The sequence below is a fragment of the Vombatus ursinus genome, unplaced genomic scaffold (assembly GCF_900497805.2).
Source record: "Vombatus ursinus unplaced genomic scaffold, bare-nosed wombat genome assembly UNPS02000749.1, whole genome shotgun sequence".
NCBI lineage: Eukaryota > Metazoa > Chordata > Mammalia > Diprotodontia > Vombatidae > Vombatus > Vombatus ursinus.
Window position 1 is genome coordinate 5,954,486 of NW_020940527.1, and position 25,468 is coordinate 5,979,953.

The 25,468-nt window shown below is 40.5% G+C and overlaps 1 protein-coding gene across 1 annotated transcript; it reads left to right on the forward strand.

Annotated features, from left to right (window-relative positions):
• Positions 1 to 4,805: 4,805 nt before the first annotated feature.
• Positions 4,806 to 25,374, forward strand: VDAC2 (voltage dependent anion channel 2). The gene is made up of 10 exons (XM_027860743.1): positions 4,806 to 4,914; positions 5,125 to 5,179; positions 6,504 to 6,572; positions 7,677 to 7,726; positions 16,826 to 16,978; positions 17,082 to 17,134; positions 17,764 to 17,991; positions 20,250 to 20,400; positions 21,933 to 21,990; positions 24,792 to 25,374. The coding sequence occupies exons 2-10, from the start codon at positions 5,149 to 5,151 to the stop codon at positions 24,881 to 24,883; spliced, it is 885 nt and encodes a 294-aa protein (XP_027716544.1). The 5' UTR covers positions 4,806 to 4,914; positions 5,125 to 5,148; the 3' UTR covers positions 24,884 to 25,374.
• The last annotated feature ends 94 nt before the right edge of the window (positions 25,375 to 25,468 follow it).

The following is a 25,468-nucleotide window of genomic DNA, read 5'->3' on the forward strand; positions in this document are numbered from 1 at the left end:
TTTATGTACATCCTGAGCTTTGCATGGTGGCTTTCATATGAAAGTTGCATAATGATTTTTTTTTAATGTTAAGCTTCCAGCCAGCTTTTACAATCTCCTCTTTCAACCTCATAAAAAGGCTTCTCAATTCTTTTTCAATTTCTGCCATCAGGGTGGTGTCACCTGCATATCTGAGATTGTAGATATTTCTACTATTACAGCAGTACATAGTGCTATGGGGGGCCTATGGGAAAGAGAGATCACATCTGGTGACTGATAAGGCTTCCTGGAAGACAAGGCATTTGAATTGGACTTCCAAGAATGGATGGCCAGCAGAAATTGCAGAGAGGTCATGTTGAGTCAAAGAACCATATAAGCCAGGCAGTCAAGTATTTGGGGCATGGAATAGCTATAGCGTACATTAATGGTTTTAGACAGAAAGCTGGAAAAGTAAGCCTTTGATGCCAGGCAACATTTGGATTTGATTCTGTTGAAAATGAGAAGCTATTGAAGATTTTTGAGTAGAGACTAATGGGAGGGGTTGTAATAAAGCATGCCAGAGTGGAAATGGGCACTAGATTCAGAGCCAAAGGGCCAGAGTTTGAATCCTGACTTAATCTCTATGGGCTCAGTTTTCTCACCTCTAAAATCAGCGGGGGTTAAGTAGATTGGGGGTTCTTTACTTGGGGTTCTAACTTTTTAAAAACATTGGATAACTAACATTATTCTGGGGGGGGGGGGTCCGTTGGCTCTCCCAGACTGCCAAAGGGGGCCGTGACATAAAAAAGCTAAGACCTTGGAGCTAGATTAAGACCTTTGAGGGCCCTTTCTTGTATAAACCTGTGATTCTATAATGAATTCCAAGCCTGTTGTGGTCCACCATACCATGAATGACCTCTCTGTAGCCTTTGACACTGTTGATCACGTTCTCTGCCTTGATAATCTCTTCTCTCTGGTTTTCGGGATACCCCTCTCTCCTGGTTTTCCTCCTACCTATCTGACCATCCTTGTCTGTCTCTTCCTTCAGATGACGCCCTCTGTGATGTCATTGAACTGTAGCTGTTCCTCAGGGTTCTATTCTGGGCCCTCTTCTCTTTTCCCTCTATACTATTCCACTTGGTGATGTCACCAGCTCCCATGGACTTAATTACTAAATTACTACGTTGATGATTCTCAAATCTATCTATCCTCCTATCTCTCTCCTGACCTCCAATCTCACACCTCCGACTGCCTTTCAGCTGTCTCAAAATGGCTATCCAGTAGAGATCTTAAACTCAATTACGTCCAAAACAGAACTCATTATCCTTCCCCCAAACCCTTTCCCTTCCTACCTTCCCTATTGCTGGAGAATGCAACACCACCCTCTCAATCCCTCAGGCTCAAACCTAGGAGTCATCCTGAACTTCTCACTCTTTCACCCCCCAAATCCGATTTCTTGCCAAAGCTTGTTGACCGATTTTCCATATCTCTTGAATTCCTCCATTTGATGTTCAAAGTCCTTCATAACCTAGCTCCCTCCTACCCATCTAGTTTTCTCACACCTTACTCCATGTACTCTTCAATCCAGTGACACTGGCCTCCTTGCCATTCCATGAAGGCGCTATACCTCTTGATCTTGGGCATTTTCTCTGGTTGTCCCCCAATGTTCTCCTTCCTTATCTCTATGTCTGGCCTTCCCTTAAGTCCAAGCTAAAATCCTCTTCTGCAGAAAGCCTTTCCCAGCACTTCTTAATTCTAGTGTCTTTTGTTTGTTTTCTAAGTCTCCTGTTTATAGCTTGTTTGTACATATTTGTTTGCTTACTGTCTTCCCCATTAGAATTTGAGATTCTGGACTGCAGAGACTGTCTTTTTCCTCTTTTTGTATCCCTGGCATTTAGCACAAGGCCTCGAACATACTATGCGCTTAATAAATGTTTGCTGACTGAGTAGGGTAGGGCAAAGAGCTGCCTAGGGGAATGAGGCCTCCCTAGTCCAGACTCCAGACCTTGGGTGTTCCTCCAGCTCTGTACTGCTCCCCTTCCCCCAGGGCAAGAGGGGCCTTTCCCGTGAATCCCTCAAGCTTCTTGGGTTATAGGACTGCTGCACCCGTCTTTCTGCTGGTTCAGCTGTTCCATGGTTTTTCTTGGGGCGATGTCTTCTGGGCTTTCAGAGGGTTAATAAGGGATGGTGAGTGCGACTTGCGACTTACTTCTTACTCCTCCATCTTGTCTGGGTGTTCCTTAGGAGAAGCAGAAAAGTCTGAAGTTAAGAGTAGGTTAGAGGCGGAGGGAGCTATAGGACAGTTTTTATCCATGTTGAGTTTGAGGTGCTGGTGAGAGATATTCAGGTAGAAATCATTCAAATGTTTCTATTTGGCCACGGAATAGCAAATTATGTCTTTTCCCAGCATCTGTTACCTTCCTAATTATGTTAGCTTAAATCATTATTAGAATGAGTTTACATTCCCTAAACACACATAGACTGTCAGGAGGAAAGAAATTGAGAAGAGTGTGGAGGTGGTTAGATGAATTTAGCCAAGAGGATCAGTTCTATTTTAGATAACTGAGGTGGATAATTTATTTGTGATCTTTTAAAAAAATTATAGCAATGGTAAAACATTTATACAGCATTTCAAGGTTAACACAGTAGTATGTGTGTGTAAGCATGTGTGTGTACGTGTACTCTCGGCCTGTTACCCCGGCTTCACCTGCCCAGCTCTTCCACTGGGCATGACCAAGGACAGATGAGTTCTATGGCTAAGACAAGCTGATTGTACCACAGTAAGCTCTTTGTTTGAGCTATTCCTGACATCTTCCTTCCCAGGGTTACATCTCGAGCCTCATACCTGATCTTCTAAAAACTGAAAGCCCTGCTGGTGCCTGAGGAAATGCTCTGGATTTATGCCTCCCAAGGGGAGATCCAAGGGGAGCTTTTGGGAACTGGTAATCTTCCTTTCCTGTTTCAGGATGAAGTTGTAAAAAAAAAAAAAAAAAAAAAGCAGTTTTCAAAATCCTACATTTAGAGCAAGAGGAAGCCAGGGCAACCTTGTTTCATAGCCAGGGGGATGCAGTTAGCATCACAGGAGATGTAGAACTACAAATCTTATCTCCCAGAAAAAAGTGGAGGTCTGAAGCAGCTTGTATCATCATGATAGAACTGAACTCTCCAGACAGAGGAGGAACTAGGTATAGAAGGTAAGATGACACGGCATAGCAGATGCAGTTTTCTTAACTCGGAAGAGCTGAATTTGAACCAGGTTTTAGACACCTACTAGTTATGTGACTCTGGGGCAAGTCACTTAACCGAATTCAGCCTCAGTTTCCACATCTGTAAAATGGGTTGAGAAATTCAAATGATATAATGCCTGTAAAATGCTTTTCGAACCTTATTAGCCCAGTTTAAGTGTCAGCTTTTACTATTATTATCCTTGGGTACGCAGGGGAGGAGAGCGCAAAGGAAGAAACTTGAAGCTCTGGAGCAGCCCCAAGACAAGTATATATTAAAAAAAAATCCCCAAAAAACCTAACCCTAAAAAGCTGACCAGAGTTTCAGTTCAGGCAGTGGCTGCCCTGGGAGAGTCTCAGGGTGAGGCAGGCATAGAATCTGTGAGATCAAACTGTGGTCTAGGGTAGAACTTGGATGATTTGAGTGGCAGGGACATTTAAAAAAAAATCCTGGATCCCATTCCTCTTCTTCAGGCCATGGGGTGACAGACAGGTGGGGAGTTGTTACAAGCTCTAGGCACCACCTAGGTGGTTCACCGGCATCGAGGGAGGTTCTGTGAGCTTTCGGGCCAGTTCATTTCAGATTAGGGTGTGGAAACATGCCCATGAATGGCAAGTAAATACCTCTTAGACATCTGCCGACCCTCTTTTCTTTTTGCTTTATACTGAGGTAATCGGGTTAAGTGACTTGCCAAGGTCACACAGCTAGTAAGTGTCAAGTGTGGAGGCTGGATTTGAACTCTGGTCCTCCTGACTCCAAGGCCAGAGATCTATCCACTGCGTCAGGTAGCTGCCCCCCAGTCCTCTTTTTTAAATCATAAGCTCTAATTCCTGATTCAGATGTTTACTAGTAAACACTAGTATGACACCCCCCCAAGTCACTTAAACTTTGTGCCTCAGTCTCTTCATCTGCAAAATGGGCACTATAGTAGCACCAACCTCCCAGGGATCAAACTAATTTAAATGGGTGCTTTGCCCAAGTAAAGAGCGCTAGGTAAAAGCTGGCCACTGTTATTATGATCATTACTATTGGACACAAACACTGAAGCCGGTGTAAAAGCTATTAAATAGCCCGGCAGTCTAGGCTTACACAAGCCCCCGGAGGCTGCATTCGAATCCAGGTCTCGGGGCAGACGCCACGTTCTTCCCACCACGTGACCGTAGGGAGCTGGGCTGGCCTCGGCCGGCTGGGGGTAGGGAAGCGGAAGGGTTGGGGAGCCCCGCCCCTCCACAGGCTGTCGCTCGGCGGAGACCTGCCCTACGTGCTCGTAGAACACAGGGCGGTGGGGCGGGAGGAAGGGAGAGCGGGCCTCGGCGCACGTAAACCTCCTCGGCCACGCCCCGCCCCTCGCGCCGCGGCCATCGCGCCGCCGCGGCCCCCGCCGTTCCCCGCCCCCTCTGCACTCGAGCTGCCCTCGCCGCTGCCTGATCGTCGTCCCCGCGCCCTGCGGGTATCCGGGACGCCGACGCAGAGGCGGCCTTCGCCGAGCGGGAGCGGCAGGTTTTCGGGCCGGGAAGGAGGTTTTCCGGCGGTCGGAGCGGTCGGAGGGCGGCCGCGGTTGGGAGCCGGCGCGGGGGACAGCCGCGGGGGGCCGCGGCGGGGTCCTCGCGGGCGGAACGGCGGTGTCTCCTTCATTTCGCCCTCCAGCAGCTACAGCTTTCCCCCGGACCCGAGCGCGGCGATCGGCCCCAGCAGCTAGCGGAACGCCGGCGGCCCCAACCCGACTAACAGGTATGGCCGCCCGGGCCCGCCCGGGCCCAGCCCGGAGTCCCCACCGCCTACGGCGCCCCCAGGCCGCGGCGGGCCCGGGCCGGGCTCCTCCAAGATGGCCGCGCCGGTCGGGGGTAGGGGGGGGCCGCGGCCCCACGCCCACCCTCCCGGCCCCGCCCCGCCCCGCTCCCCGGGCCGCGCTGACTCCGCTTCTCCCGTCCTTCCCTGCAGGTCACCGCGCTCCTCGGCCTCGCCATGTCGTACCAGGACGAGTGTCAGCGACAGTGTAAGTGGAGCCGGGGGCTGGGCGGGCTCCGCGGGCGGCGTGGCCAGAGTCGGGGCTTTCCGGCCTCCGGGGCCGGGACACGGCCAGAAGCGCTTTGCGCCCCCCGAAGCGCTGTGGAGCGGGCGAGCCGGGGGCTCCTTGGCTCGGAGTCGGCCAGCTCGGCCGTCGTCCTTACTCTGGGCGCCCCGCTTGCCTCCTCCGTGCGACACCCCGGCCCCCGAGGATGCAGGAGGCGCTGGTGGACCCGGAAGCGGCCCCCTCCCGGCCGCCGCCCGCCCTGCCCCGGGCCTCCCCGAGGGGTCTGGGGTCTGCGAGAGGGCGAGGGGGGAGAGACTAAGGCCCCAGCCTTGTCACATGTCGGGTAATGTTTCCTAGGGGAAACGGGAGGCTCGTGGGGAAAACTTGGGGAGTTTGGTTTTTAAGTTAAGCGTGTATGAATTAGTGAAGAGTTGCATAGGCCTGTAATACACGAGGAATTTTTCCGTGAGAAACTGAAAGTCCACCTTGTGAGAGAACAAGGTCATTCAGTGTCCGAGGAAGGGCGTGGAAACTGCTTTGTGGATGAAGGAAGGAAGGAAGGAATGAATGAATGAATGAATGAATGGATGGGCGGGTCCCAAGCTCTTAGATTTCCTGCCGGAGGGTCGGTGGTAGTATTGAATTTAGTCATCACCATTAACTCTTCAAAGTGAAACTGAGTTGATCTTCTCCAAATATCGATGTTTTAAGTCACCTGAATAGTCATTGTCTATCTTTTTTACCTTCCATCCATTTCCCTTCTTTACTCAACCTTGTTTTGACCTAAGCCAGCTAAGGGAGTTGGATAAGCCTCCTATTTAAGATTTACTCTTTATTATTTTCTTGAAACCAGGCAGAGTTTTGTAGTGCTTTTAACCCACTGTGTAGCAGTGCACAAGTATTCTTTTGGAGCTAAAATAATCTGGAAGTTTTTCTGGTAGAAAAATACAGTAAATATATACTAAATATAGGAACTTGCACATCCATAATGACTTCTGAGGAATTTTCAACATTTTTGGTAGTCACCTTAAACCCCTTTATTTTGAAATAAGATATGGTTTGAGAACAGTGAGCAGCCCCAAGGTTCAGTTGAATTAGGATTTTAAAATTTGAACAATATTTATTTGGGGGGAAAAGCCTGAAGAACTAAATTTGCAAGGGAATATGTGAATGCTTGTTTTTTTTTTCAAGAGGCAGTACCAAGGTAACTATCACTGTAGGTTTACTGCATCTGTATATTCTATGTGCAGGAATTAGGTGGAAGAAAGAAAAGAACTAATACTATTTGTTTTTTTTTTTCTACCAGCAACCTGTATTCCTCCTTCATATGCTGATCTTGGCAAAGCAGCCAAAGACATTTTCAACAAAGGATTTGGTAAGAACTTAATTTGAAACATAAAGGGATGAATCCCGATATACTTATATTTTTTTAAAAAAAGGGAACTATGTAAATACTTAATGATCTTCAGCATTTGCACAAATTACCCTATTTTCCAATCTCTGCAATGTATACTGTTCTCTTACCTTCAAGCCCAAATTTGTAATTTTTTTTTTCAAACATACAACTTGCCAAATAAACCATGTAAGAGCTCTATCCTGAAATTTTTTTTCCTTCTCTTTTACGCCAGGTCTGATTTTATAGATCAAACTTTTTCGAGTTGTGAACTCTTACCACTCTTTGACTTTAGGGAAGTTGGTAATGAAGGCTTCCTACAGTAAAGTAAATTTTTCTTTGAAGATTCATGACTCCTGTGGTCAATTAGACACTCTAGAATTAGGCAAAACTCTACGTTTAGAATGGATGTTTGTACTATAATAAACTATAATCTACCATAAGGTTAAAGTTGAGTTAAATGGTTGTTTTCTGTATGTAAGAAAGCACTTTTGTGCCAATGCTATAGAAAAAACATTAGTCTTGTCATAAAAATGTTAGTTTAATACTTCAAGTATATATATTTGGTGTGAGTACTCTTGTCACAAATTGCAACCCCTTCATGTCTTACTGGGTAGATAGTATGTGAGTGGCTGAGGCCAGAAGAGTTATTCCCCAGGTGGTTAATCTGATGATGACCCCTCTCTACTGTTATGGCTTCGCTGGTCCTTATTGGACAAGTACTGTAGTCAGGAAGCCAATTCAAAGCCTTTCCAGCTTGGTAGGGCATATTAGAGCTTGAATTTTGCTGACAAAGCTTTGGAGAACCTAGGGTTACTGACACTACAATGGGCCATCAGACACAGTAGGATTTTTGAGCAGGTATTTATCAATTCCACCAGTCCAGTACAATTATAGCAAAAGTTAACTGAAATGTTATGTTCTGCCAGCAAACATTTGGGTACCTATGGAATATGCACAGACTCTTTGTTTTTAACCATTAACTTTGCTGGGTGGGTGATTCATAATTTAATAAGTAAATCTATTATTGCACTTATTTTATACAACCTAGAATATTTTTATGATTCTTTTTTTTCATACATTAAGGTTTTGGGTTGGTGAAACTGGATGTGAAAACAAAATCCTGCAGTGGAGTGGTAAGTGTTCGTTACATATCTAATTGTTGTTGATATTAAAATGTACTTCTGACTAAATATGATCTAGCTGAATCTTTTTCCTGCCAAAGCAGAGGCAGAAATGTTTTCTTTGCTTGATTTCTCTTGGGACTGGATATGATTTCTAATTTGCATAGTTGGACTTTTGCCATTTCCTGTCTGTATATATAAAGCTCTCCATTACTTTTAAAATCATGTTACTCCAATAAGATTGCAAGCTCCTGGAGGGTAGAGATTGTGTTATAAACTACTTTTGTTGTCTCCCTTCACTCTTCCCCACCCCTGTGTTGGGCAAATAGATGCTCAATAAGTACTTGTTAAGTTGAGTAGGCTATTTTTTGATATGTATATGGAAAAGCCCTGTTTTGGCTCTAGTCTGTGGGGAAGATTGAATATCCAAATGAATTTACAGAAATGTGCATTTTGGTGGGTTAGAGATCTAGTTTAATTTATGGGGTTTTTTAATTTTTTTAGGCAATTGGGGTTAAGTGACTTGGCGAGGGTCACACAGCTAGTACGTGTCAAGTGTCTGGTCAGAGGCCGGATTTGATGGGTGCTGTATCCACTGCCCACCTAGCTGCCCCAATTTATGCTTTTTTTAAAGAAACATTTTGGGTAATAGAATAAAGGTTTTTAATCTGCAGAACTATTTAAGAAGGGAAATCTGAGCATTTAGTTTTGAAGGTGGTTTTCCTGACCCCAGGAAATGAAGCTTTTGGTCAGTATTGCTTGTGACAAAATTTATTTGATAGATTGGTATGTTGGTGACCATTCGAAGACCTCTCAGGGCTTCAGTTTTCTTGTCTGTGAAGAGAGGAGGTTGGACTTGATGATTCCTAAGGTTCCTCCTAATTTTAATGCCTATGAATAGATATTTGTATGGATTTGTATAATATTTCCTGGTTGAATGAGTTCCTATCAGTGGATAATTAGCCCTTTAGAAATATGTAGCTAGTTTCAGATTTGTTCTTAAATTTTTTTCTTGGACTGAACAATATCAATAGCTAGTTCTGCTTTCTCTCTAATTTGTAACAAATTTAATGTTCTGTGATCACAAGAGTCCAAGGACCATCCTGGGCATATGAGGTTTTGTGTGAGCTATATGGTCAATTAAACACAATGTTGATAATCTTGATATGGATAACCAAGAATTGGGAGTACAGGATGTACAACTATAATTTTGGTTTCCCAAAGGTAGAAGATGATTGTTTCAGACTAGAAGTTTTTGAGTTTTGTTTTGCTGCTTGATGATGAGCAACTTAGTGTAGTGGAAAGTAGTATACTAGGTTTGGAGTCACAGGACCTGGGTTGAAATTCTTGCTTTCCTGTGTGATATTGAGAAAATAATTTAACCTCCCAGGGCCTCCCTTCCCATTGTCTTGCCTCCTGCTGCACTACAGAGCCTTTTTTCTGTGGAAAGTGTCCTCGGATTGGCAGCCCCACAACTTAGGACAAATTTCAAGTCAGCTTAAAAAAGTTAACTTCAAATTCATGTCACTTAAAACAAACCAGTTAGCATTTATTAAATATCTATTACATGTTTGCCAAAATAAACATGATATTTCAAAGCGAAAAGAAACAGAAAACAGCCTCTACCCTTAAGCTTGTGGGCAGAAATAAGGAGTACAAATATGAAGCTATAAAGGTAACTCATTTTGATATGATGGAAAGAACACTGGGCTGGCAGGCTTGGGTTTATTTGGTCCTTTGACCTTTGATCTCATTAAGTTAAGGCTTACTTGTTTGTAAAATTGAGGTAATAGTACCTTACATAGAGTTTTGAGGAAAGTAAACTTGAAAGTCCTACATAAGTGAGTTATTATTGGGATCCAGTGCTATAGTAAGTAAAAAAAGACAAATGCTCTAGGGAAAGAAAAGCTCATTGAGGGCTAGAATTAGTTCATCATTGCTGGATGGATGGCTTCTCTGAGGAAGTGTGGGTCTTGGAGCTTGAAGGAAGTATTTACTCTAAATTATCTTACTGTATTTTTTGTTTGAATATGGATGAGTCACTAGCTAGCTGCCTTTTTTCTCTCTGGGTTACCCGACCAGCAAAAGTGTGCTGTGGAGGGGAGCTGGATTGGATTGTAAGAAGGGAAACTTGTCAGGCCTTCTTGGATCCCTGCGGCTTTTTGTTCAGGGTCTTTTAGGTGCATTGATGAGCTGACTTGGTGAATGAGATTGCAGTGGGAATTAAGAGAATGTAAGACTCTCCGTTCACATACTGTCTCAAATTTGAATTTGCATTGTAGATATTATCTTAGGGTGGGAGGGATTGTGCCATGAACTTTTGGTCTGAAAAATGGGATAAATTTAAATTCATATCCACAGTTAAAATCAGTGATGTCACACTAACACAGAAAGGAGGGCCATTAATTAATGCGGAAATATCCCTTCCTCTGCATATTGACTTAATTATAAAATGTAGTATTACCTATGTTTTATTGTATTTTATTTATTTTGTTAAGTATTTCCCCATTACATTTTAATCTGGTTTGGGCCAGGCTAAGGAGTGTTGTGGGCCTGTTTTTGATAACCTCTTGTTTAAAATCAATGTAAGGAGGCAGAGATAAGTAGAGGATGATGTGTAGTGGACAGAGAGAGAGCTAAACTTAAGAAGGCCTCGGGTCAGGTCCCTACCTCTGACAGTAGCTCTGTGACCATAGACAAGTCACACAACTTCTGAGCCTCGGTTTCCTCATCTGTAAAAATGAAAAGGATTGGACTGGACAGTTTCTAAGATCCCTCACAGCTCTCCACATGTGATCCTGTGACGTAACATAGCCTAAGGATTATGGTGCTTAAAGACGTGCCCGGACTCTCCATCAACAGTTCAGCAGAGAATTAGCAAGTCTCTGCTGTGTGCAAGGCAGAGGCAGTTGGGGGTTGGTAGAGTGCTGAGTTTGGAATCAGAGATGCCCAGATGTGGATCTTTCCTTACTGGCCTGGAGACCCTGAGGAAGTTGCCTCAGACAGCTCCCCAGGACTTTTCTGCTTAGTTGCCTGTTGGTGGCTTGAGTTACCTCTGTAGTAGTAAAATCACAGAACTTTGCATATTCTGGAATGTGTAAAACATTGGCTGAAAGGAGGTAATATTTGTAAAGCCCTGACTGGCCCATAAGAGTAGGCCGTCAATAAATGGAACCACAGTCCCTGCCATGAAGCCACTTCCATCTTTAATATACTTTCATTTGACCTAGCCACCACCCCAAAAAACCTCCTGTCTTTTTTACCTATCACTGTCAAACTCCTACCTGCCTTAACTTCCTTACCACCTTGCAGTCTGGCTTCTGACCCCACCACTAGACCGAAACTGTTCTCAAAGGTCGTTAGCCATTTCAACTGCTAAATCACATGACTTTTTCTCAGTGCTGTTTTCTTGTTTTTTTCTCCATCTGTTGACTACTTATTCCTAGATATCATTTCCTACCTTGGTTTCTGTGACACACCACTCCTGTCTGGCTGCTGCTTCTCATTCTTTGCTAGATCATCCTTTTCCCTGTATGAGTGGTTCCCCAAGACTCTGTTTTGAGGTGTTTTTCTGAATCCTTCTCTTGGGGATCTTGTCTACTGCCACGCATTCAGTTATCACTCATGCAGATGACTCCCAAATCCAAATATCTTGACCTAATCTCTCTTTGCAGCTCCATTTCTCATTTATACGTTTCCCAAATAGAACTTAACCTCTTTCCCCCAAAATTAAAACCTCACACCTCCAGATATTGCTGTTTGGGTATTTAAAAAACTTAATCTGAACTAAAATGAGTATTTCCATATATAAACAGAAAAAGGATTATTAAAATTTTGAGTTTCTATTATGTATAGTTTTCACTTTAAGGATATCACCATTAAAGCTTAAAACTGAACTAAGACTTTTTGGGACACTGTAGAATAAATTCAACATGTAGTTTTCAAAGCTGCCCTGCTTGTCTATGTAATGCTTCATTGATGCTCCCTTCCTTTTCTCACTCTTTTCACTCTTTTCCCTCTCTTCCTTCCTACCTTCCTTCCTTCCTTCCTATCTTCTGACTCCTCCATTCATTTGGGGGAATAACAGCAAAACCTTTGTAACATAGATGCGTATCAAAGAAAGCATTCCCATATTGACTGTGTCCAAAAATATGTTTCACTCCGTACCTTGAATTTATCACCTCTGTCAGGAGGACTAGCATTTTTCATCATCAGGCCTCTGGAATTGTGGTTGGTTTTATGATCATCAGAGTTCATACAGACTGACTATTTGTTGAGGGCCTTTCTTCCTTCCAGTTATTTAGGTTTGTTACTGCACCCTCATCCATCTATCCATTCAGTTTACAACTTGATTCATCAATTTAGAGTCTAAAAGGACCTTAGGCATCATCTAGTCCAATTCCTCAATTTATTGGTGAGGCCCAGAGCAATTCTCATACGAGATTACATCAGAAATAAGTAGTATTGTCAGGATAGAATTTGAGTTCTTGGATTCCTAGTCTAGAACCCTTTCCACTATTACTGTGCTGCTCCCCTCAGTCCTCTTGTCTCTATTCACATGTCTACCACCCTGCCATCGGGCCCGCATCACTTTTTCCCTCCACTGCTGTATTAGCTTCCTAACAATTCTTTTTGTTTGGTCTCTTTCCTTTCCACACAACTACCACAGTAATGTTTCTAAGACACCAAATACTCTGGCCATATCAGTTATCCACTCTGAAAACATTCAACAGCTTCCCATTGCCTCCAGGATAATAGACAACATCCTTAGTCTGTCTCTACCCTACCTTTCCCACCATTTTTCACATTACTTCTCTTTATATATACTCCATTCTATCCAGAGATCACTAGTGTTCCCTGAACTCAGAATTCCATATCCCAGTTCTGTGCATTTGCAAAAGCTTTCTTCTTTGCCTTTTTCTTTTTTTCTTTTTCTTTTTCTTTTTGGTGAGGCAATCGGGGTTAAGTGACTTGCCCAGGGTCACACAGCTAGTAAGTGTCAAGTGTCTGAGGCTGGATTTGAACTCAAGTCCTCCTGACTTCAAGGCCAGATCTCTTATCTACCTAGCTTCCCCACCCTTTTGCATTTTTGAGACAGCCAAGTGGCACAATGGATAGAATGCTGGAAATGGGTTCAGGAAGACCTGAGTTCAAATCCAGCCTCAGACACAAAGCTGTGTGACTCAGGGCAAGTCACTTACTCTCTGCTTGCCTCAGTTTCCTCATCTTTAGAACTGGGGACAATAAAACCACCTAATTCTCAAGATTGTTGGGATAAAATGAGATAATATTTGTAAAGTACTTTTGCAAACCTTCAAGTGCTGTAGAAATGCTTCCTGTTGCTTTTATTAGCTACTGTTTTGTCTCAGAATCCTTATATTCCTTAGAGACCTGGCTCAGGTATCACCTCCTCTGTGAGGGCTTCCCTTCAGGGATTATTTCATTCATTGTTCTTGTTTCTCACAGTGCCTAGCAGAGTGCCATAATAGGTACTTAATAAATACTTGTTAATTGATTATCCCTTCCAGTTGCTATGTTCTTTTTGTACTCAGAATATCTTTTATTTACTTCTCTGTATATATTGTCTCAGTGGAATATAAGCTTCTTGAGGACAGAGAAAGTTTCCTTTCAGTCTTTGTATACCCAGAACCTAACAATGCTTTGCCACATTTTGTTGTTCAGTCATGTCTCTTTGTGTCCCCGCAAAGATATTTGAGTGGTGCCATCTCCTTCCAATGTATCCTTATTTTTTGAGGAACTGAGGCAAATAGGACTTGTCCAGGTGGATTCCAGCAATGAGTGTTTTAGTCACAGAAAGGAGTTGTTGCTAGCCCCACATTTTCTACTTGTAGCTAATCATGTGGTTCCCCACACCTCTACCAATGTAACCTTCATGTTGTCATCAACCCCATGTCACCTCCTCTTTTCCGTTCTTTGTTCTGTGCTCCCTAAAATCTATGAAAGGGGAAGTCACTGGCTAGAAAATGAGGCAGCCATTGACCCCTTTATTAATAGGTGCCGTACCCTCTTAGTAAACTGTTATCTTGCTCAGAGAAAGGTGCCTCGGTGTAACTTCACTTGTGACGATACCTGAGTTGTTGCAGAATAGAATCAACACCCAAGACTTGAAAATGGAGGGAAGAGAGAAAGACCAAAATGATGCCTCCCTTGTATCCACCCTTGTTACTCAGGGACAACAGAATTCCTTGAGGCACGAATAGAACAGTGATTCGCAACAAAACTGAATTTCTAAACTTGACCCTGTAGAAGTCAGCTGAATTCTGAACTGAGTTCAGAAACAATTGCAGGACAAAATCAGCTAATTGTAAATCGGATCAATAGAAAATGGTATATAATCAGTTTAATCCTCTAAGTTTCTACCTCCTCCTCTCCATTCTCAGTCACTGCACTGGTTCATGGCTTCGTCCCTTCGGTCCTAAACTCTTGGGAGTAGTCTCTGACCTCTCTGTTTCTCTTCTCTGCCAGCCTATTTTCCACAGATGCTAAAGTAATTTTCAAAAGGCAGAAGTTGTAGAAGTGTAGTAGCTGACATTTGTATAGCATCTTAAAACTTACAAAGTGCTTTCTGGGCTTTATTATCACTTCCATTTTACAGATGAGGAAATTGAGGATTAGAGAGATTAAGTGACTTGCATTTAGCCACACAATTAGAAATGTCAGAAGGGGAATTTGAACCCAGGTGTTTTCTCCAGGTCCAGTGCTCATGTTCACTATATAGCATGCTGACCATGTGTATCACTCCGTTATTCAAAATAGTCTGTGATACCCTGTTGTCTCTAAGATAAAATACAAATGCCTCAGCTTGGCATTTTTCTTTCTTTCTTTTTTTTAAGATATTTTATTGATTCCATTTTTATATCAGTATTCATTTCCAAATATTTCCTTCTCTTTTCTCTACCTGGGAGATCGTCCCTTATAATAAAGATTAAAAAAGAATTAAAAGGAGTAAAAGCATTTCAGCAAAGCCAGCCAATACAGTGACCGCATCTGACAGTATTTGCTATATTCTGTACCCCTAGTCTCCCACTTCTGCATTAACTCTTCAGCCTGCCATTTAAGGCCTTCCACAGCCTGACTCCAGTTGACCTTTTCATTCTTACTTGACAAACTTTGTGTTATCACGTAAACTGTGCTACTGTTTTATACCTCCCTCTGTCCATTGTCACAGGCCTATTCCCCATTCCTGGAATGTGTTCTTTGAGCCTCTCAGAATCCTCTTCCTTCAGGGTTCATCTTCCATGTAAGGAGAAAGTGTTCTCTCCTCATTTCCTAGAACCTGTTTTTTCCATTGTGCCTATTATCATTCCTTGTACCTAATATTTTAATATATTTTTTTTTCTTGTGTACATCTCACACCCACCTGCTATAGCATTTCAGTTCTTCAAGGACAGTGACAGTGTGATTTTTTTTTTTGTAACAAATCATAACATCTTGCACAGCTTCTTAGCATAGTAGGCACTTAAATATGCTTGTCAGTTTATTGAAATAGTATGCATTTTAGTGACTGTCCAAACTAAAGACTATAGGAATGTGAATATGGTAATCTAAATAGAAATTTTATCTGGTGCTATTTTAAATTATCTATACCATCGCTTCCATCCATTAAGATAAAATAAATTGTCTTTTTAATCATGATGTAAAAACCAGTTGGAAAGGTTTGTTTTTCATTGTACTCAAGTATTTCATTGAATCTGTGATCTGACTGGTGTGCATATCATCCATGCATCTTGTTCTTATGATTATTGTCCAGTCCTTTCATAGATCCCAGTGCTAGGAGACTGCTTAGGGGTCTCTTAACATTCAAGATGCTCATCTTTTATCTTTTACTTGCTATAGGACCACAGCCAATCTTGATTTCAGGACCATATATCTCTTTTGATATATTTTATGCCATTTCTTGTGCATAATTTGTTGTTGATAATATGTTGCTATCTGTTGGTGCTCATCATGAGTCTTTCCATTATTCTTTGTGTGACCTATAATTAGAGAGACTGAAGTATTATAAGATTTATAACCACATGGTATCACTGGAAAAATTGGTTTTAAAACATGAGTTTTTTGTTATAGGGAGAAGCATGGGTTTTTTAATTGTACCTACAAGTGAACAAATGCCTTTATTGTTAGTGGATGTTTAAAACAATATAGAGAAGTCTTTGAGTCCCTGTTTTGAATATGAGAAGATGATAGAATAACTGAATGGCAAAGAAAACTATAAGATAGACTTTAAACTCCTAAATATCATTTAGTCCAACACTACCCTCACTTTACACATGACAACAGAGTCCAGGAAAGGAATATCTTCATCTAGAAATAATTTTGATAGCAAGAAAATAATATATATTATTTCCTATGTTGAATTATTTAATGATTACTAACAAAATCATTGGTGCAGCTCAGAAAAGAAGAATTTGTATTCCATATTGTAGTAATAGTATTTGAGGATTATTAATTTTTCATAGCAGAAATGTTCTGTTATCAGTAGCACTCAATTATACTTCCTTATATATCTGTATCTCCGTATACTTATATTTGAAGATAGCTGTAAACATATTTATGTGTATCTCTTGATATACAGATATAATATATATACATACTGCTAAATGTGAAAAACAAAAAGGGGAGATGCTTAGATTTCTTTCTCCTTTACAATTAATATTTATATTATAACATGTGTTAACTGGTTAGAAGTTCTAGAAATAAATGGCAGCCAGTTACTTGAAAGTTAATCTGGGAGCATCTAGGTGGCGCGGTGGATAGAGCTCTAGCCTTGGAGTCAGGAAGACCTGTGTTCAAATTTGGCCTCAGCCACTTGATGCTTACTAGCTGTGTGATCCTGGGCAAGTCACTTAACCCTGATTGCCTTACCAAAAAAAAAAAAAAAAGTTAATCTGGCAGTTTTTTGTGGCCTTAAAATGTGTCTTAGCAAATTAGGACAAGGTACAAAAAAAAAAGGAGGTAATGCTTAAGCTGTTAGGGTAAAAAGGTGAGAAGACAAAGTACACTACCATTTAGGTTTCTGTTTTTGTTTTTAATTAAGCAGCTTACTCCTAGGTATGGAAAGTTCATGGAAAAAATTTACTGTCTTAATAGGAATTCTCATCATCGGGTTCATCTAATACAGACACTGGTAAAGTTTGTGGGACTTTGGAGACCAAATATAAATGGTGTGAGTATGGTCTGACTTTCACAGAAAAATGGAACACCGATAACACTCTGGGAACCGAAATCGCAATTGAAGATCAGGTAACAGACAATTTGTGTATTTTTAGTGTGTCTAAGTTATATTTATTCTTTATTTGCAAAACCAAATGAATCTGAATTAGTTCCTTTTCTCCCTTCAAAATAGATTTGTCAAGGTTTGAAGCTGACATTTGATACTACCTTCTCACCAAACACAGGGTAACCATGTGTGTTTTCTTGTTTTTTAAATTAAAAATAGTATGTTAAAAATGCACTTTAAATTCATGATAAATTGTTCATCTTCCAAAGTGGAAAACCATTGTTCTTCTCCTTAAGTTGCAACTACTTAGTATCACTGGCCTGAAGTAATGTTTTTGCCTAATTTTTGATATGGTGCTAATTTTGTTTACGCTTATAAGAGGCTTTTTTGATTCTCTTGTTACCTGTACTTAAAAAAAAAATCCTTCACAATAGTGATGAAGTCTCATTATTATTATTATAAACCTTAGTTTATGAGCTCTTTGAGGGCAGGGACCATCTTTTGTCATTCTTTGTATCTTCAGCTCTTAGCACTGTTCTTGCAACACAATAGGCAATTAATAAATGTTTGTTGATTGACTTGACCTAACCCCCTAGCAGTAGGGGTCCTCTTTTGCTCTGCTTCACTTCACTTCACTGAGCTTGATTATAATACAGATATTCAGCTTATCTTCTCATTAATCAGTTACATTTCAAGTAGTTAAAACTTTAAATAATTTTCTGTCCTTTTTTCAGGGTTCTAATAATGTTTTTGACTGCATATGTTAGAGTTTACAGTGGAATAAATTTTGAATCTGTTCTTATTCCAGAAAGAAAAGTGGAAAAATAAAGTCTGCTTATAAACGGGAATGTATAAACCTTGGCTGTGACATTGACTTTGATTTTGCTGGACCTGCGATTCATGGGTCAGCCGTTTTTGGTTATGAAGGCTGGCTTGCTGGCTACCAGATGACCTTCGATAGTGCCAAGTCAAAGTTAACAAGGAATAACTTTGCAGTGGGTTATAGGACTGGAGACTTCCAACTGCACACTAATGTGTAAGTATTTCTTTAGGGTGTTTTATTCCTACATCTTTAAAAAGAGTGGTGTGGCATAGCAGACAGAACTGATTAAGTTCTATGTCTGATACACACACAACTGTGTGACCCACAGTAAGTGGTCACCTCCAAGTTAACCTCCAAGTGCTGGAGGTAACCTTCTGATACTCTTTAAGTTGGCAGAGAAGGTGATGACTCACATTGGGAGAGGGTGTTTCCTCACTTGGAAGTCCCTTATTCAGTGAAATCACATAAATCCAGTATTTGTACCTATCCTTAAAAAAAAAAAAAAAAAGTAAAATAAAACTTTTCTAGTCACACAGAGTACTCATTTTTTCATCATTTGCTATTTGTAGATCTCCATGAAGTGAGGTGGATCTTCTGCTTGGGTTTAACATAAAAAGAAGGCAGGACAAAAATCTAAATTCAGACTTGGTGCTGAAAGAAGAAATGTTCTTTTCATCCTAAGCTTTGGCTTCCCCAGGAGTGGCTAATTCTGCCAACCTGCTACATTTCACTTGACTGAAGTCTCGTTGTGTTTTCCAGTTGTGATAGGAAAATGCAGACCAGTGATAAGACATTAGTAAGAAAGTTTGTTGTCATTTTCTGGTATGTCTTCAGGATATGACAGAGAGAACTTTCCCTACTTTGTCATACCTAATGACTGCTACCTACTTCTGGTTCCTGTTGCCACAAACCATATTGCCACAGAGAGCATTAAGAAAGAGTAGTTGCTTTTGGGCAAAAACCGAAACCCCTCAGGAGCATAGCAGTGTTTTCGTCATTGCTGTTGATGCTTCAAATGGGTTGAAAAAATGAAAAAATGCATATTTGGGAAGTGAATTACCCGGTTAAGAAGTTGAGTTTCAGAGAACAGAATTTGGACTTCTGGGTTTCAGCTTAAAACATACCAAAAATGTTTTCTTAGCTAGAGACAGAATGCACCTAGCAAGGACAGGCAAAATGAATTGCCCAAGAGTCATGCAAATCTAATGAAGCTTTTTTTTTTTTGAGGCAATCAGGGTTAAGTGACTTGCTCAGAGTCACATGGTTAGTAAGTGTCTGAGACTGTCTGAAGAAGCTTTTAAGCTGAAAGGAAAAAATCTTTTTGCCTGTCTCTACCCAGCTAAATGCCAGAGGAGATAGAATGGAGCTTTAGAGGTGGCCTATGCAGGAGAGATTGGGAGGGAAAGTGTCAAGAAAAGAATTCTCAGGATATCAGATGAAAGCTTCTAATGAGGAAAAAGAGACTGCAAGGATGTCATTCACTAAGTTAGGTTTTTAAAAGATGCGAAGAAGACAGAAGCAAAGGTAGGGAACAGGATGAGTCTAAAAATGTGGCCTGTGAGGTTGGTGTCATAGGCACTAAGTAAAGGACCACAACTATGTGAGGGTGATGAGAAGAGCTCAAGATGACAAAAAGTAATTCTAAACTTTAGTTTAGCTATGTTGGGAGAAAGAGAATCAAAGAAGGGATAGAATTAGGGCTCCATGAGTAATGGGAAAATTATCGTGGATAATGGAGAGAAAGAAGAACTACTCAACCCTTTGTTTCCCTTTTCTCTTCCAAAGAGATTCTAATGGCTGAATGGGGCATTGAAACTTGAGCCAAAGACATAGTGTGATGGTCGGGAGCATCTGGGTGATTTGGGTGGGTTTAGGTCCCTAGGCTCAGGCTCTCAGTCTCTCTCTTCTTGGCACCTCTCACAATACTCAAAGAACTGGTAGATGTGATTCCTGATCATTCATTGTCAGTGTTTTTTTTTTTTTAAAGATTGTGGTGTGAGCTTCCTCAGAGGTTTTCATGTAAAACTTGGGTGAGCGTTTGTCTGCTTAGTTATAAAGGGGATTCTTCAGATATGAGTTGGAGTGGATGGTGATCTCCGAGGTTCCTTCCAACTCTGAGATGTGGTGATAGATATTTTTGAATTAGCTTGGCAAAACTTTGCACCGGAAATAGAAATTTATTTTATACTCAAACATAACATTTTTAATAAAATTCTTTTAAATTATTTATTAAGTTATTGGTATGCATTTTAACTCTTTTGCTTTATTGTTAAATAGCCTTACATAAAAATTTTCTTGGTTGTGTATTTAATAGCCAAATATATGCCGAGAGCAGAGTCTTATACTTAAAAATGGTTGTAGCGTTTGTCTCAGATGCACTTAAAATTGATGTATGTTCTTTGGACTGGGGCAGTGGCAGTGAGTAGTATCTTATCTTCAAAATGTTAAATAATGTGAAAATAATTTTGCAGCAACGATGGAACAGAATTTGGAGGTTCAATTTATCAGAAAGTATGTGATGATCTTGATACTTCTGTAAACCTAGCTTGGACATCAGGCACCAACTGCACTCGTTTTGGCATTGCAGCCAAATATCAGTTGGATTCCACTGCTTCAATTTCTGTAAGTAATATTATGGGACAGGTTTAAATTCAGAATTTTTTTGGGGGGGGATGCTATTAGAATTCTCAGTTAGATTGAGTTTTTCTTGAGGTAATACTACAAAGGTTTTTTTTTAAAATTACAGCATAAGGAGCCCTCAAGTTAGAAATTAGTTGTTTTCCAAAAGTTTACTTGAAAATTAGAATTTATTTTTCCTTAGAGACAGTATTACTTTTCCTGACTAGCCTTTTTATAATGTAGCTAAAGTAATACTAGTATTATTGTAATAATACAATAATATTCATTGATGTTATTTATTACAATACTAGAAGTAGCTGTGAGCCTTGGGGGGTGGGTGTGTGTGTGTGTGTTTTACTGGCTGAACAGCTCCAACAATAAACAGATGCCTTTCATTAACTGGGATTCACCAGGGAATGATTGCTCTAGGAGTGAAATAGTTCATGTTGTCTCAGTGAATTGTTTCTAATAGTAAAATTATCCAATGATAGTGAGTGGTAGTAATTTATTAAGTTTTAGCCAATCTTGTTTCAGACTTAATCTACTCTGGTAACATAGGAGACAGGAAGCCCAAGTTAGACTTCAGGAAAATGAAATTAATCATTTTCTAGAGTGAATAGGTGTGTTTTTTTTTTTAGTTCATAGGATAATTGAACTATGTCTTGTTATTCCTCTAAATAGTAAATATTATTTCTCACTATATTCTCCATTACACAGCAGTAGAAACCTTAGAACTTAATTAAGATTAGGTAGTCAGATGCTGTTGTCCTCCTGTGTCATCATGACATCAAAATTAACATGAAAGACAGTTCCCATTTTGATACTTCTGGAAACCTAGCTTGGACAAATCCAAGTATATGGTATAACTTATGCCCCAAGGAGTGACTCCCGAGGTTAGTGGTAGTCTCTTCAGCTTTGTTCCTTTTGTTTTCTTTATTAAGATTAAAAATTTTTTTTCTTGTTTAAACCTTAGGTCTACTCCATAGTTCCCACAATATTTAATACTGATTTTGCTGAATGATTATCTGATCTAAATGAGAAGAGATTTTTTTTAAAAAATAGTGCTTACTAGTCTAGTAAAATTTTACCTCATAAAGAAAGACTTTTTTAGATGAATGTACTCCTACAGGGTTCAATTTTTGTATTTGGTCTTCTAGTAGGACTTGGTTGGTTTATTGTTTTTGTTTTTAGGTGGGGAAGGGGAAGGCTCAGTTTCTAATGTTCTTTCTAGTTTTAAAACTCTACAATTGAGCAGAAAAATTAAACCCATTTGTGGTAAACTTTTCTTCTGGGGCACACTTGTGGACAGGTGGATAGAAGAGTTATTCTGTGTGATGTGTGAATACAAAATGAGTGATTTCAAGTTAACTAGGTACATGCAAATCCAACTTGCTTTTCATCTGAATCAGTGAAAACCAATTTTTTGTTAAGTTTCGCTTAACACACAAATTTGTTTGGGGATGTTATAAAATGGGTAAAAAGAAGGGATTTTTTCTATTTCTAATTTCTCATAGCTGCTTTTTTTTTTTTTTTAGGCAAAAGTCAACAATTCTAGTTTAATTGGTGTGGGTTATACTCAGACTCTGAGGCCTGGTAAGTTTTCTTTTTCTTTTCTTTTCTTTTTTTTTTTTTAGGCAGTTGGGGCTAAGTGACTTGCCCAGGGTCACATAGCTAGTAAGTATAAAGTGTTTGGTCTGAGGCCGGATTTGAACTCAGGTCCTCCTGACTTCAGGGCCGGTGCTCTATCTACTGCGCCACCTAGCTAGCTGCCCCTTTGTTTTGTTTGTTTATTTTTTGTTTATTTTTTGTTTTTTTGGGTTAGGCAATGGGGTTAAGTGACTTGCCCAGGGTCACACGTTTAGTAAGTGTTATGTGTCTGAGGCTGGATTTGAACTCGGGTCCTCCTGAATTCCGGGCTGGTGCTCTATCCACTGTGCCACCTAGCTGCCCCTAAGTTTTCTTATTTGATAAACTTTGGTAATAAGTTTACAAATCCTGTTTTCTGACTATTTTAGGATTCTTAGCAGCATATTGTTCTGATGTCTTTGTACGTTAACCATATTGATGCATTTTTTACCAACTTTAATCTAAATTACCATAATATCTGCAAATTTTTCTTCTCTTAAATGTTTAATAACACCGTAGTACCTACTCTTTCTCATTTTGTGGAGATGATTCTGCTCTGCTGGTTAGTGTAAACCCTCACAGTTTCTACTAAGCTGGAAAGTCGTTGAATATGGACCTAGTGTTGGAACCAAATACAGAGAGACTCATTGCCGTGTTAGCTATTGTACAGTGTGTCTTTTGGCTGCAGCAACTCTTTATAGGTAGTCGAGAAGATGCCTTTAGTTTCTTAACTGGTGTCATGTTTGCTGTGATCTCACAGTCTTTTGCAGTCTTAACCCTATAATTAGCCAGCTCTCAAATCCCTTACTCCTTGTCCTGTTAGCACTCTTGTTTTGCCAAGCCCTAACCCTGGGTTATCCCTGTGTACTTAATTATCTTGCTGCTTGGTCGTTGATGCTGGAGGAAATATCCTTACCAGATGTATCCAGTCAAAACTTACCTAATCTCAATTTTGCTCTTATTACCACCAAATACTCTTTTTATTCTTCCCTAATTGGTTCCATCTTGTACTCCCTGTAGCTGCTTTTTGAAACCTCTTTCTGCAAGCCTCCTTTGCTATTCCCTTCCCTCTCAGCAGAGCACTTGGCGTTTTACTTTGCTGAGAAAATGGAGGCTATCCATGATGATTTTCCTCTTCATCCGTCATTCTTAACATCACTGAAATCTTTTAAGAGGTGACTCTCCTCATTTTCTCCTGAAGTTTACCCCTTTAATCTCAGTATATTGACTTTTTTTTGCTGCCTGCAGACATTTTTAGGGGTCGCCCAGGTGTTTAAAAAGCCCTTGTTTGACCTTGTACTTTCAACTTTTCATCCTATATTTTTCCTTTCAGCCAAAAGTGAAAGAAAAAGCTAACTTACCTTAGCTTTCCCTCACTTTTCAACACCTCAGACTGGTGTATAACCTCACCTGTTGATGTGTATAATCTCAACAGTTGATGTATGACCAAAACTGTTATCAAGGATCTAAGTAATAGCTTTGATGTAAAATCTGATGACTTCTTCCCAATCCTTATCTTTCTTGACTTCTTTGTAGCCTTTGGCACTGTTCAGTTCTCTTCCTGAGTTTCTATAACACTGGTCTCTCTTGGTTTCATTACTACTTCTCAGTTTCTTTGTGCCTGATCATCATCCACATCCTACCACCTATCGTTGTCTTTCAAGGCTCTATGTCATCACCTTCAATGAGCTTCTTTATCACCTCCATGTAGATGACTCTCCATACGGCTATCCTGTCTAGCAGGAATTTGGTGATGCCCAGATATCTGTCTTGATGTCCCATGGGCATCTCAAATTTAATGTGTCCAAAACAACTTATTTTTCTCCTGAACACCTCCTTCCCTTGCTAACTTGCCTATTTCTGTTACCCAAGTTTGAAACTTTAAAGTTGTTCTAAACATGTTCTTCTTCCTCAGCTCACCCTCTCATTCTCTAAGGATTGTGTATTGTGTCACCACAGGTTCTCTCAAATCCATCCCCTTCTATTCGATCCCATGGTGACCATCCTAATTTAGGTTCTTGTCACTTCTCGCCAGGATGATTTTAATAGCATCTTCATCAGGTTTCCTGTCTTGTAGTCTCTCTTCTCTTTGGTCCATTCTCTATATGGTACCAAAACAGTTTTCCTAAAGTACAAGTCTGAGCATGGCATTTAAGACCCTTCACAGTTTTTTTACTCTAGCCTACTCTTCCAGGCTTATTCCACATATCCTTGTGTTCTTGCCAAACTCTTCTACTTGCTGTTCCCTGAACTTGGCATCCCATCTCCTGCCTCCCTGTCTTTGGAGACACCTGCCTTTCACCCTTGCCTCTTAGATGATCCCTCGATTACTGGAAGGCTCCTCAGTTTCATACCATGCAAAGCTTACCATAAGAGCTTTATGCTATGAGAAAGAAGCCAGCTTGAATCTCTGGGTTTTCTTAGTGCTCTTTCCTTCCTGAAACCATTGTGCATACACACCTCCTTCTGTGTTTTATTCCCTTCTTGCCTTTTCCCAGTAGAATTTAAGCTCCTTAAGGACAGGGCCCAGTTTTTGTTAAATCCAGGAGAGATCACACCCTTAAATCTCTCTTGGATGGTAGAAAGAATGCCTGCCCTCATTGATGAAATCCAGTGCTCTTAATTGCCCTCTGGTGGCTTATGTTTGTATTTGTTACATTTAGAGAGTGTCTTGACTACATGAGAACTAAGAGAAAGAAGCTGAAGAAGGATAACAGGAGGAAGGAGATGGTGTAGGAGGTGTCATGTCCTTGTTCATGTCCTTGCAGGTGTGAAGCTTACGCTGTCTGCCCTGGTGGATGGGAAGAGCATCAATGCCGGAGGTCACAAACTTGGGCTTGCCTTGGAGTTGGAGGCTTAGTACAATCGAAGAAACCTGTGGGGAAGGGATAGCTCGCAGAAGATTTGGCCTTAAAATATATTTCCAATGTGACCAGCAGGCTTTTTTTTTCCTAAGAGGGATGATCTAAACAAGGGATGATCCAAACAAGAGCTGTATTTTAAATATTTAGACAGTTACTTGTTGGTTTCTAGTTAAATTGGTTATCTATCTAGTTACCAATGCTGCAGTAGTGCAGTCACCTATACATTATTTAAATGTATTTAACTGTTAAATGGCGCTACCCACCAATAATGAAATAGACCTTTATGAAAACTGTGCAATTGTGTGCATGTTTGTTTTTATGTTCCTTTTAACAAATTTGATATTCCCATTGGATGAGATGGATCAATGGATGTTTTGAGATGAGGTACAAAAATTTTGTTAATTTACCATCATTAGAAATACTTTTGGTATTCCAGAACAATACAAATTATGAATAAAACAGATATGCATAATTGTGCCTCCAAGTATTTGCAGAGTTAAAGCTTTGATAACTAGAGTCAGATGAGTCAGTTTGCAAGCTTTCCCTTTGGTCTCTTTCTTGTCTTAGGTTATAATTTATTT